Source organism: Octopus sinensis, linkage group LG9 (assembly GCF_006345805.1).
Source record: "Octopus sinensis linkage group LG9, ASM634580v1, whole genome shotgun sequence".
Lineage (NCBI taxonomy): Eukaryota > Metazoa > Mollusca > Cephalopoda > Octopoda > Octopodidae > Octopus > Octopus sinensis.
The window spans coordinates 30,542,880-30,557,578 of NC_043005.1; the positions used below are offsets into that span (position 1 = coordinate 30,542,880).

Below are 14,699 nucleotides of genomic sequence, written 5' to 3' on the forward strand. Positions count from 1 at the left end.
TGGAAAATGGATGTTAAACAATGATGATGATGATGTATTCATAGATTTTAAATTTATTTTAATGACTGATACATTTGTATATTTAAAAACTGATATACATCGATGCATGACGCAATATATGTTTATATAAAATTGTTGAACCTACTTGAACTCTCTTTAACATTTTTTATATCTTCCATCTCAGGCTTTTATCTAAGCACTTCAAACTTCTGCTTATACAATGCACAAAGAAATCTTACTATATATATAGAGAGAGAGTATGAATAATAAAATGATAACAGTTATTATAGTCTACTCTGCATTCAAGACACGTTATATTTCACAAACAATACACAATGCTTCCAGCAAACTACAGTACACTCTTATATATATATAACATTCAAAATGTGACCTCGTGTGTACCGTTGGGGATTTTTTTTTCTCTGTCTTCCCTTCTCTGGATCTTTCCTTCTCCTATGTTTCCGACGAAGAGCTCCACTCAAAACGTTAAACCCTCCTTCTTCCCTTCTTTCCTGAGCGTCCAATAATACTATATTTGTTCCACATCCTCGCGTTGTTGTGTTTTTTGTGTTTCCTTGTTTGGATTAACTTTATATATATATATATATATATATATATACACACATTTATGTATGTATTTGTGAGTCTGTGTTTCTTCCCCCACCATCACTTGACAACTGATGCTGGTATGTTTACGTCCCTGTAACTTAGCGGTTCGGCAAAAGAGGCTGACAGAATAAATACTAGGCTTCCAAAGAATAAGTCCTAGGGTCGATTTGTTCAACTAAAGGTGGCGCTGCAGCATGGCCAGAGTCAAATGACTGAAGCAAGTAAAAGAAATAAAAGAAAAAGACATATTCAAAACGAAGACGTGATGTTGGAATGGATATTTACAAAGGAGTTGCTACGTTAGCAAAACTCAGCATACATGTGTGTTTGTGTGTGTTTGTGTGTGTGTGTGTGTGTGTGTGTGTGTGTGTGTGTGCGCATGTGTGTGCGTGTGTGTGTGTGTGTGCATGCGTGTGTGTAGTTAACTCTCTATCATTTATGACCATCTTTTGGACTATAACATCATATGTACTGCTTCCCAGCTTCTAACTCCCACCTTAACAACATTATCATTAAGACACCACCTCTCAAACACTGATGATACTTCAATGAAGATGGCAGCTATCTGAGTGACCAAGAAGCTACAAAGGCTTCCATTTATATACACTTTTTGTGCCCTCAGAAGTGAGGAAGCCAGACAGTTAAAGAATTACTTTTGAAAATGTCTAAAAAGCATAATAGAGGTCTTGCTTGGACATTTAAATGCTAAATGTATTCTTTCTTGAGTCTCAATCCAGCTATCTGCTCAATGTTATGCATAGCCAAGTTAGATTAAGCTCCGTACATATTCAAATTAGTTATATTAAATATAAGGAAACAACAACAACAACAACAACCACAAAATGAACTGCTCAGGATATACAGCAGCAGAGATAACACCAATACAGAGAAGAGTTAGTACAATAGGTGGTGCTCCAGCATGGGTCTAGCTGTTATGGTTAAAATAAATCATATTAAAGAACACAACCATTCACCATGTAATACATTACGTTAATTACTTCACAGAATATTTGTTGGTAAATAATGAAGAATATAAACTTGAAACTGTTTTTATTTCTTGCAATAAAATTTGGTAATTCAGAGAACTATATATTTTATATACTTTTATATACTTACTCTACCAAGAATTGCAGAAAGAAGGGAACTTTTTCCAGATCCAGTACTACCACAGACTCCGATCATTTCCCCCTGAATAAAAATAAATAATTTGATTAAATAAAAAGAAATACAGTGACAAAGTAAATCATGTGAACACCTCAGGAAAAAGCAACACAACAGATTTTAGTTCTTGAGAAGTTAAATCTTGTGACATTGTTTCACTTCCAGAATAGTTTTACTCATTTCACTTCATCAAAACATTACTGACAATGAGAAAAGCTTGAACGTCACTTCACCTATTTTCCTCTCCACTTGTGCAAACTCAATTGGGTTACTCATCCATTGATAAATATAATTAATGTTCAACAATCAAAGCAAGGAATGCAGACATTTGACTATTAAATATTACTGAATGAAGTCTGCATCTGTATGAAATCAATCAATGATCAGATATTGATCTTCCTATTGGATTGTAACATACCAGTTCAAACCATACTCCAGGCAATGAAATTGAACAAACTACAAGGATGAGTGAAAAAGTAATGCCATTTTGTTTAGGACAGGCATAATTACCAACACAGGAACATGTATCATACATCAAAGTGAAGCTGGTCCTCTGTGGATCACATCCCTACTTCTCAAGATAGTCACCGTTTCTCCCAATAGCAATGTTCCACCTTTCTATGAGAGCATGTATCCCTGCCCCGTAAAATCCTGTTGACTGTTCTTTGAGCCACTTCTTCACTATAGTTTTCACTTCCTCATCACTGGAATAACGATTGCTTCTCAAACCATCTTTCCTGGTGCTGAAGAGATGATAGTCTGAAGGCACTAAATCTGGTGAGTGGGGAGGTAGAGAAGAAGTGGCTCAAAGAACAGTCAACAGAATTTTACGGGGCAGGGATACATGCTCTCATTCGAAGGTGGAACATTGCTATTGGGAGAAATGGTGACTATGTTGAGAAGTAGGGATGTGATCCACAGAGGACCAGCTTCATTTTGATATATGATATATGTCCCTGTGTTGGTAATTATACTTGTCCTAAACAAAATGGCATTACTTTTTGACTCACCCTCTTATCTCAGTAAAGCTAATGAATGGCTGAATGTTTCATGAACACTTAGGGAGATACTCATCTATGTAAATCATTATCATCATCATCATCATCTCTTAATGTCCATTGTCCATGCTGGTAACCGTTGGACAAGATTCAGCTGTTCTCCCATGTCTGTTTTGGCATGGATTCTATGGCTACATGCCCTTTCCATTGCCAACCACTCTACAGACTGAGTGCATTCTTTTCCTTTTGTAGAACCAGCCCTAGTAAGGTTGCCACGCAGCTCTACAAGACCACTCATCTACATAAACAACTGTTCTAATTAGAAGTGTAAATGCTTAACATTTATAAAACTATCCAACCCACACTATTATGAAAACTAATATAAAACAATGATCCAGACGTGATTGATAATCTGAACATGATCAATGCCAAACCTGCCTGACTAACTTCCATGCCAGTGGCACATAAAAACACCATCTGAAAGTGGCCGTTGCCAGTGACCCTGACTGGCGCCCATGCATGCCAGTGGCCCATAAAAAGCACCATCTGAACGTGGCCAATGCCAGTGACCCTGATTGGCTCCCATACCGGTGGCACATAAAAAGCACCAGCTGAACATGGCCGATACCAGTGACCCTGACTGCCTCCTATGCCAGTGGCATGTAAAAAGCACTATCCGAATGTGATCGATGTCAAGCCTATCTGACTGGCTCCTGTGCTGGTGGCACATAAAAAGTACCCACTTCACTCTTGGAGTGGTTGGCATTAGGAAGGGCATCCGGCTGTAGAAACATTGTCAGATCAGATTGGAGCCTGGTTAGGCTTGCTAGAACTCAATCAAACTGTTTCAACTCATGCCAGAATGGAAAATGGACGTTAACGATGATGATGATGATGATGATGATGATGATGATGATGATGATGAAGACTGCTCACAAAAGCAATAAATAATGTCTAAATACCTGCTTATTTCTAATTGATTTCTTAAATGATAAAGTGATAGATATTGGGAAGTGTTTTGAAAGAGAGAAATCAGAGAGAAATATGAAGAAGTGATGGATATCATAGAAAGAGATGACATCAGGGAGAGAGATAATAGCAAGGTGATATCAAGAAAAGATGAAATGCAAAGAGAGATGTGAATATCAGGCAGAAGTATAAGAGGGTGATGGATATCAAGGGGAGGAATGGTTATCCAGGAGATATATCAAAGAAAGAAATACCCAAGGAGAGATTTCGGATAAAGACAGAGAGCAAAGGGAGAGGTGGATATCAAGAAAAGATATTAGAGAGAGATCCAATGAGAGAAAGATATGAATGAAATCAATAGTAACTGTCATGGAAAGGATGGATGCAAGGGTAAAAGGACATTTATTTTAGGCAGGTTGTTAATGAAAAAGTAATAGCACTATTCTATATTTATTTCTTTATTGCCCATAGGGGGCTAAACACAGAGGGGACAAAGAAGGACAGACAAAGGGATTAAGTCGATTTCATCGACCCCAGTGTATAACTGGTACTTATTTAATCGACCCTGAAAGGATGAAAGGCAAAGTCAGCCTTGGCGGAAATTGAACTCAGAATGTAACAGCAGACGAAATACTGTTAAGCATTTCACCCGGCATGCTAACGTTTCTGTCAGCTCACACTATTCTATATTTTTGGGATGAGGAATTATGTATATTATTTACAATAGAGGGTTAGATGTCCTCATCTAGTCTTTTTTGTTACCACACTGTTTTGGCTGGTGTACTCTCCAGCCTTCATCAGGTGTTCTGGTCGAATTTCAAACTCAACCCTTTATTTAACTAATGGGGTACACTGTTCTCATTCCTAAGGTATGTGGCTGATATTATTTTTCTGTTAATATTATTTTTCAAGTCTCTGCCTGGGATTGAACTTAGAATCCGAGGGTTAGTAGCCTGCACTCTTATTCACTACGCTATATGCTAAGTTCAATCCCAGGCAGAGACTTGAAAAATAATATCAACAGAAAGATAACATCAGCGACATACCTTAGGAATGAGAACAGAGTATCCCATTTGTCAAATAAAGGGTTGGGTTCAAAATTCCAGCAGAACACCTGATGAAGGCTGGAGAGTACACCAGCCAAAACTTTGTGGAAACAACAAACAAGGAGAGTGAGGACTCCTATCCATCCATTGTAAATAATAAATTAATAGCAGACAGACATAAGTAAAAACAATAAAGGTTTTCAACCAAAAATATCTGAGATATTTTAGTTTGTTACTCACTTTCTGTAAGGTAAAGCTAATGTCTTTTAAAGTTGTTTCCTGTGTGGAATCCATCAAAGAGAATGCTTCTTCTACTTTGGTAACTCCATTTCCAGACAGTTTATCTAACAATTGAATAAAGAGAAAATAAAAGAAAAAAAAATCTTGTTGAAATCAAACAATGTCAACCCTTTCTAACATCAGAATGTAACACAACAAGGTTCATGAATATATTAAACAAGTCTAATATGTTACTGGGTAGCAATGCTAATAGGCAGCATTGAAACTGACACCACTGCATGTCCTAATGATAAGGCTGAGGTAGTCTAGAAACATTGATAAAAGGAACTTTAAAACTTAAGGACTCTAAAAGCTGAAACAAAATAAAGAGTTAAAGAGTTTTATATATATAGTCGCAGGAGTGGCTGTGTGGTAAGTAGCTTGCTTCCCAGCCACATGGTTCAAGGTTCAGTTCCACTGTGTGGCACCTTGGGCAAGAGTCTCATGTTGCACCCAAACTTTTTGAAGTTTTGCAAGTTTTGTAGTTGGAATACTTACTGTTTCCCAAAAAGTTTTCCACAACATACTTGAAGTTCACCCATGCCTGTTTTTGAGATTCATTCATGGATTTCTCATAATCTGGACCAACAAATATTCCTGCATTAATTTCCTTACCAGTTATATTTGGGAATATTGGGTGGGGGCGGAGATACTGCAAACATGGTCCATCTGCAGGCAAAGGTTTAACAAACTGTTTCATCAAACCCAGTTTGATGTGCAAAGGTAGAATGGTACTTTTGTAGGGTCGATCAAGGGCTCATGCAGAATGTTTTTGGATCCAGATAACAAACTTCTCTTTTGTGGCCAGTTTTTAACCATCCAGTACTTTTGTTTAGCTCTGCTGTCCCATTCACAGAAGAAATATGGCATTTTTGTGCAGCCTGTCTGCTGGCCTAAAAGCATGCCTATAATTTCCAGATCTCTACTCACACTTGCCAGTGGTATTCTGCATACTTTATATTTAACAAGTTTTTTTACGTTTTCATATGTCTCCTTTAGTTGTACAGAATGTGCCATTGGAATGGATGTATACTTATTTCCATTGTGTAGAAAGACAGTTTTCAAACTTGTTTTGGAGGAATCAATGAATAGTTTCCATTCTGAGAGATTGCTCTCGATCTCAAAATAGTTTAGCAAGTTTTGGAATTTGGAATATCACAGCAAAACACCACTGATTCATCCTCAGCAAAGAATGGTAACAACTCATGTTCCCTGAGACGATACCAAGAGAAGAAGGTTCACGGTAACAAAAGCCTTCTTATTTTTAGCCTTGAACCAAGAAGTTCTATTGCACCCTTTGGTAGGTTCAAATCTCTCACCAACTCATTGAGCTCTTCCTGTGAAAACAACTGTGGGCTTTCGATTTTGTTAGGAGTGTAATCACCTTCTTTTTCACATTTGTCTTCTTCATCGCTATCTGATGTAACACTCTTCAAAGCAAGTGGTAGGGAGAGGAACTGGAATGGCAACCCCATGAGCAATAAGGCTGTATGGCTGAGGGAATATTATGAAACACTATCTCGTGTTTATTTTTCGCATTGTACTCATCAACTTTAGTAATGCAGAAATAACAATCATCAGCCTGGTTACTTGGCTCCCACCACACCATTGGTATTTTGGTATTCTAAAGAGCATTTTCTTTTGCTTATCAGCTTTCCAGAGACTCAGGCCTTCCACACAAGTGCAACATACTTTGTGTGAAGTTCAAGGTTTGTCTTTATCACCAAGTTTAAAATCAAAATAAATGAAGAATAGATTTTTTACAAGATCAGTTCTATTCTGTCTCTGCTTAATGACATCGTATCTAGCACAAATGTAGCAGAATATGTCTGAATTGTTCATGCGCTTAGATCTATAAATACTAATTTTAAATTAATATTATAAACAAATACCACCAACAACTGACTTCTGGAACTATGAAAGTATCAGTTAGCAATCTTGTACACAGCTTTTCAAGGTCACATCATGTGTCAGAATTGCCAGCAACTGTTTAATAAACTTTACAATGGTTGTTATTTTACTTTTACGTATACTAGGTCAGCATTGGTTTATAGAAATCTATTTTGTTGAGCAAAACAAATCAGATAATCACTGTCATCTGATTCTCTGATACCATAATATGGAAAAAATAAATAAATAAAGCTTTGTTACAGAAAAACTAGACATGATGGAGAAAAACTAATAACAGATCTGAAATCAGAGTAAAAAATTGCTTGAAAAGGTTATGGAGACACTTAAACATAGAAAATAATGCAGACTTGTGTAATTAGATGGGTGAAGTTGGGTTAAATATGGGGAATTCTTCTGAATTGTCATCATAATCAGTATTATCCTCTTCATCATCATCCAATGATTTTGGGGCGGAAGTTGCAAAGTTAGAAACGTAAAAAGAATTAAAAAGTAGTAAATTTTATCAATTAATATAATTCGTCAGACCTATTTTGTAATAGGCATTCTATGGGGGAAGGTGACAAAAGAACGATAATATACAGTAAGGAAACAGGAAACAAATTTTCTCAAATACCCTGGAGACTCCCTCAAGATGGTGGATAGTTTGTGTTACCTTGGTGATTTAATTAGCAGTGGAGGAGGGTGCTCTGAAACTATAGTCACAAGAATAGAAAAAGGACAGGGAAGGTTCAGTGTGCTGTTACATCTGTTGGTAATAAAGGCTCTCCCTCTCTCTCACTCTCTCTCTCTCTCTCTCCTCTCTCTCTCTCTCTCTCTCTCCTCTCTCTCTCTCTCTCTGAGTGACAGACAGATTGAATGATGCTTGCATATGAACAGCAATGCTATATTGGTAGTGAAATGTGAATGCAGAGGACAAACAAAAAATTGAAAAAAATAAAGCTAGCATGCACAACAGATGGTTGTGCAACATCAGTGCTTGTGTATAGCAAAGGATAAATGTGTTGAGAAAAAAAACTGGGCATCAGAGAGATCAGATGGATGCAGTGTGCAAGAGAGAAGACTGTGATCGTAGGGTTATATGAGGCACATGGATGGAAACAATTGCATAAAGAAGTGTCAATCGCAAAATATGGATGGAGCCTGTGGAAGAGGAAAATTCAGGAAGATGTGGGATGAAATAGTGAAAAATGATGCCAGGGTGTTCAGCATTGGACAAAGGGCCATGATGATTGGTAATTTGCTGTGCTCAAGAAGACTTGTCCATCTAAGCAAAAACGAGGCCCTAAAAGCGTATTGTAAAAGCCAATGCCCTGATCTGTGGTGATGATGATGGTGATGTTGATGGTGATGTTGATATATCATGTAAATACAAAGAAACAATGGAAAAGGACAACACAAGAGTGACAGAATTTAACAAATAAGGCATTAGTTTAAAGGTTTTGTGGCGACAGAGAGAGTACAGTTCTATATTTAAGAGATGAGGAATTATGTACATTATTTACTTTTGATGGATATTTGTTCTCATCTTGTTTGTTGTTAACACAATTTTTCGGCTGATATACTCTCAAGCCTTCATCAGGTGTCTTGGGGAAATTTCAAACCTAGGTTCTCATTCCTAAGGTATTCTTTGAATCATCATTATCATCATCATCATCGTTTAACGTCTGTTCTCCATGCTAGCATGGGTTGGACGGTTCGACCGGGGATCTGGGAAGCCAGAAGGCTGCACCAGGCTCCAGTCTTATCTGGCAATGTTTCTATAGCTGGATGCCCTTCCTAACGCCAACCACTCCGTGAGTGTAGTGGGTGCTTTTTACGTGCCACCTGCACAGGTGCCAGGCGAGGCTGGCAACGGCCACAGTCGGATTGGTGTATTTTATGTGCCACCGGCACGGAAGCCAGTCGAGGCGGCGCTGGCATCGGCCACGAGTCGGATAGTGCTTTTTACGTACCACCAGACCAGGGATCCTGGCTGGTTCAATTCGATTTCGATTTCGCTTTCACTTGCCCCAACATGTCTTCGCAAGCAAAGGGGGGTTGGCATGGGTGCCTGTCGTTGAATGAGGTTCTATATCGACTTCGCTTGCCTCAACAGGTCTTTGTGTCCAAGGGAGGAAAGGCATTCATAAGTGGGCTGGGCTCACTTGTCCTGCCTGGTCTTCTCACGTACAGCATATTTCCAAAGGTCTCGGTCGCTGGTCATTTCCTCAGTGAGGCCTAAAGTTCGAAGGTCGTGCTTCACCACCTCGTCCCAGGTTTTCCTGGGTCTACCTCTTCCACGGGTTCCCTCAACTGCTAGGGATTGGCACTTTCTCACACACCTATCTTCATCCATTCTCGCCACATGACCATACCAGCACAATCGTCTCTCTTACACACCACAACTGATGCTTCTTAGGTACAACATTTCTCTCAAAGTACTAATGCTCTGTCGAGTATGTACACTGACATTACACATCCATCGGAGCATACTGGCTTCATTCCTCACGAGCTTACGCATGTCCTCAGCAGTCACGGCACATGAATATATAAATATATATATATATACGATAATAATAATGTATGTGTGTGTGTGTTTGCATGTCTGTGTTTGTCTCCCCACCATCACTTGACAACTGATGTTTTTGTGTTTACATCCCCGTAACTTAGCAGTTCAGCAAAAGAGACCGATAGAATAAGTCCTGGGGTCGACTTGTTCGACAAAACAGGTGGTGCTTCAGTATGGCCACAGTCAAATGACTGAAACAAATAAAATGATAAAAGAATAAATGAATACACTGATACATACTCACCATCGATTTTGGAGTAGGTGACTTCATTAGCAAGAGCACTGCTTTTGCTGACATTCCAGTTTAATGTAACTTTGTCAAAAACAACCATTTCTTGATCCTTTAAAGTGTTGCTGGGATTACTTTCAACTGTCTCAAGTAGTAGAAGTTCCTCAAAGAGAAAATAATGCATATTACTGCAGAAGAAATATAATAATGTGTATATGTGTCTACATGCATACACACAAACACACGTACATGCACACACACACACACACACACACACACACACACACACACACACACACACACACACACACACACACTCACATATATATATATACATATATACGAAGGTGAGTCAAAAAGTAATGCCATTTTGTTTAGGACAGGTATAATTATCAACACAGGAACATGTATCATACATCAAAATGAAGCTGGTTTTCTGTGGTTCACATCTCTACTTCTCAACATAGTCACTGTTTCTCTCAATAGCAATGTTCCACCTTCCAATGAGAGCATGTATCCCTACCCCGTAAAATTCTGTTGACTGTTCTGTGAGCCACTTCTTCACTATAGTTTCCACTTCCTCATCACTGGAATAATGTTTGCCTCTCAAACCATCTTTCATGGGGCCAAAGAGATGATAGTCTGAAGGCGCTAAATTATTCCAGTGATGAGGAAGTGAAAACTGTAGTGAAGAAGTGGCTCAAAGAACAGTCAACAGAATTTTACGGGGCAGGGATTCAAAGGTAGAACATTGCTATTGGGAGAAACGGTGACTATGTTGAGAAGTAGGGATGTGATCCACAGAGGACTAGCTTCACTTTGATGTATGATACATGTTCCTGTGTTGGTAATTATGCCTGTCCTAAACAAAATGGCATTACTTTTTGACTCACTCTCGTATTATGGTCCTGAAATCATAGAAGATCAGAGTATTTTTAAATGCAGTACTGAAACCAAGGTCAGGGCTATTTATACACTTGAATTGGAGTTCTCAGGGAAGACCAAATTCTGCTAAAGTAAGAGATCCAGGTATCATATGAATAAATCCAATGTATGGTTCTAGTGAAGCATAAATTCAGAAATGACAAATTCACATCCAGAATGGCTGCCACACCTTATGCTGCATGACAAAAGCCTCCAAAGCCTAAAAGACAACACAAAATCAAAACACACAATTTTTAATGTACAAAAGGAAAAAGAAAATTGACACCTTAGTGAAAATTTAATAGAAGAATATGTCTCAAATACTTCAAATGATTGATTTGAAAGAAAGTGACAGTAATATCAACAACACAACAGTGTCAACTTTTACATAATTCCAAATGCTACGATTTGTTCATATAACAGCTATGGGGAAAACAAACCCTCCCTCAATGCAAAATGTTGATGTGTTTCAACATCAAATATTGAACAAAAAGAAAATACTTACTGGTACATACAAATGCACTCAAACACAGTTTGAGAAATAATTATGTGGACATGGCTGTGGAGTGCCTACCTCAATTTAATTAAGGATCTTCCTCACATGTTTTATTTTCTTTAAAACATATCTTGCTTTATTGTCTTCAATTTGTCAAACCACTAAGTTATGAGACAAACACAAAAATATTTGGCTCAGCGGTTAGAGCATCTGGCTTACAGTCATGAGGTAATGAGTTCAGTTCCCAGACCAAGATGTGTGTTGTGTTCTTGAGCAAGACACTTAATTTCACATTACTCCAGTTCACTCAGCTGCAGAAATGAGCTTTGATGTCACTGGTGCCAAGCTGTATTGACCCCTTTGCCTTTCCCTTGGATAACATCAGTGGCATGGCAAGGGGAGGCTGTAATGCATGGGCAACTGCTGGTTTTCATCATCATCATCATCATCACCATCATTTAACGTCTGCTTTCCATGCTGGCATGGGTTTGTTGGTTTGACACCAGATATCTATGTCTGTTTTGGCCCAGTTTTCACAACTGTATGCTCTTCCTAACACCACCCACCAAGCAGGGTGGACAGAGGGCTTTTCACATGGCACAAACACAAGCAAGGTCAGTTTTGGCATGGTTTTTACAGCTGGATGCTCTCCCAAATGCCAACCACTTTACAGTGTGGACTGAAAGCTTTTCCATAAACAAATTTTCCCAGACTTGTACCTCAGAAGGGAACTTTCTAGATGCAATCCCATGATCATTCATGACCGAAGGGGGTCTTTACACTTTATCATCACTATTATTCAAAGATCAAATTTTCCACAATAGCATAGGCTTGAACCATTATGACTCTGGCCATGTTGGAGCACTTTCACAAATTTAAACACAGTAAGAAAATGTTAATATTACATCCGATTGACTTACTTGATATCTTTTAATACCAACGATGGCATCAGCCAATGACTTGAATGCATACGGAAGAGAATTTAATGCAAAGTGTAGGCTGTTCAACACAGTGACCATTGTAAATGCCTGGGAAGAAAAGAAACAGAGAAATGATGGCTAAATTGTATCCATGTTGAATGACTTAGGCTACAGTTGTTGTAGGTTCAAAATATACAATTTAATTATATCACCACCACCATCCTCATCCTCCCCATTCTCTGCATCCTCCTCATCATCATCATTCTCATCATCCTCATCCTCAAGTTCATGATGTGGATTATGAGGATGATGATCATAATCATCACTACCATCATAATCTTCCCCATCATTGTTATCTTGATCATCCTCTTCACATGATCATCATCACTATCATCGTTTTTCTCTACACCCTTGGCATCCTCATCATTATCACCACTACTGCCACCACCACCACAACCTCCATCATCATCACCACCACCACCACTAGCAAATCATCATCATCATCATTATCATTAAAGTTATTTGTGCATTTCAGTTGCTTCTTTCAAGATGCCTCCCCATACATAATATCACGTTCCCAATTCTACACCACAGAATCAGCCAAGCGTTCTATCTCCGTCAGAACCCCCACAACCCACATATAACATCCACAATGTCCAAAGGACAGTAAATCAGAATAAGAAACGACATGGGCCATAATGATGCAACTAACCGTTGACAGCTCAGAAAAACGGAAGTGGTGGTGAGGGGCTATATTTTATGGTTCGGGATACAGACAAGGAAACAGAATGAGGATGGTGGCTATGTTTTGTGGTTGAGGGCAATGAGTACACATAATGATATAATGAATGTATACATGTGTGTGTGCATGTGGGTGTGTGTACATGTGGGTCTGTGTATAGCATAAATTGTAGCTAAATTCAAACGTCAGTTGAAACTTTCAAGAAAGAGAAAATACTGAAGTTATGTTCGAAAGACATGTAAAATAAATTCTTTAGTTGAGTCACAAAAGATGGAGAGCAGTGGGGGGGGGGGAATAAGCAAAAATAAATAATAAATTAGCACAGAAAATATATTTCCATGCAAATATGTCAGATTGTGTGAAGATAAAAAGTAACATTTTGGCATAAAACTTCCACAAGACAAATAAAACAGGAAAGTCAAATATATAAATAATTAGAATAAAAAAAAGTTAATAATAATAATAATAATAATAATAATAATAATAATGATGATGATAATAATAATAATAATAATAATAATAATAATAATAACAATAATAATAATAATAATAAATCTTAACTGATTGGAAGTGTTATCATGTACATTGTTTTGTCTTGGTATAAAAGATGGGCTACAGCAAATATTCTGCTCAATACCACAGATTTGCTTGTCAGTTGTTTGACCTTAACCAGTTAAGCATGTCCCTTAGTGGCTGACGATATGTGCATCTCTGATCACGAGCAGAAGTAGTGGGGAGCATCATAGCCATGTGTTGAGAAGGATTCTTTGGGGTTTGAATAATTCACCTCTGGAAACATGGGTGTTTCGTTCAACGTTCTTAAACAACCCTTATTCAGGGACCTTTTGAGCGGGATGGGTTACTCGATCTGAAGAAAATTCTTACTGGGCTCCACCTGCAAGGTCATGTGCTGTTTATCTTGATATGAGATCACCATGTCGCGCACATATGGTTGTGATGCATGTGCCTGGTGTACCCTTATCAGACGGGTAGTCATGATGGGTATACTGGGCTTCGTATATTTTACCCCAGTGTCACTTTGATGGCATGCTCTGCTCGCTCACTCAATAATAATAATAATAATAATACATACCTTTATAATGGTCAGATCATGTTTAGTTAAGACATAAACTAGAAATGTCATTACAGTGCCAACGATTGGTGCCAGTTGCGGGAGGCAGCTATTTACTGCTTGTACAAAGCCACATATTTCAAGCAGTTTTTTTTCTTTCAGTCTAATAGCTGAAGAAAATAAAAAAAAAGATGATTTCTAGAATGAAAATTACTAACTTCAAAGAATGCTTTAAAGGCACTAGTCACCATTTTTACATGTTTATTGTGCTGTATCAACAAATGTGTGTATGTATGTGAGTATGTATGTGTGTATGTATATATATTTCTTTATTGCCCACAAGGGGCTAAACATAGAGGGGACAAACAAGGACAGACAAAGGGATTAAGTCGATTACATCGACCCCAGTGCGTAACTGGTACTTTATTTATCGACCCCGAAGGGATGAAAGGCAAAGTCGACCTCGGCGGAATTTGAACTCACAACGTAACGACAGACGAAATACGGCTACGCATTTCGCCCGGCGTGCTAACGTTTCTGCCAGCTCGCCGTGTGTATATATATATATATATATATATATATATATATATATATGCATGTGTGCATGTGTGTGTATGTATGTATGTATGTATGTATGTATGTATGTATGTATGTGTGTGTGTGTGAGTATGCATGTATGTGTGTATGCATACATGCATGTATGTATGTATGTATGTATGTATGTATGTCATTATTCAGTTTATTTCAAGATTTAATACCCCCAGAGATCTTCAAAGAAGGAAGTGAAGCTGTTGC

The 14,699-nt window shown here is 38.1% G+C and overlaps 1 protein-coding gene across 2 annotated transcripts in view; it reads right to left on the reverse strand.

The window, feature by feature from the left end:
• LOC115215840 (multidrug resistance-associated protein 5) overlaps positions 1–14,699 on the reverse strand; it is a 125,120-nt gene that overhangs the window by 52,733 nt on the left and 57,688 nt on the right. For both annotated transcript variants that reach the window (XM_036505865.1, XM_029785170.2), the window contains exons 10-14: positions 13,926–14,074; positions 12,091–12,198; positions 9,766–9,913; positions 5,024–5,127; positions 1,726–1,797 (exon numbers count right to left, since the gene is read on the reverse strand). In XM_036505865.1, the coding sequence (XP_036361758.1) occupies positions 1,726–1,797; positions 5,024–5,127; positions 9,766–9,913; positions 12,091–12,198; positions 13,926–14,074 (581 nt within the window). The remainder of the gene's footprint in view (positions 1–1,725; positions 1,798–5,023; positions 5,128–9,765; positions 9,914–12,090; positions 12,199–13,925; positions 14,075–14,699) is intronic.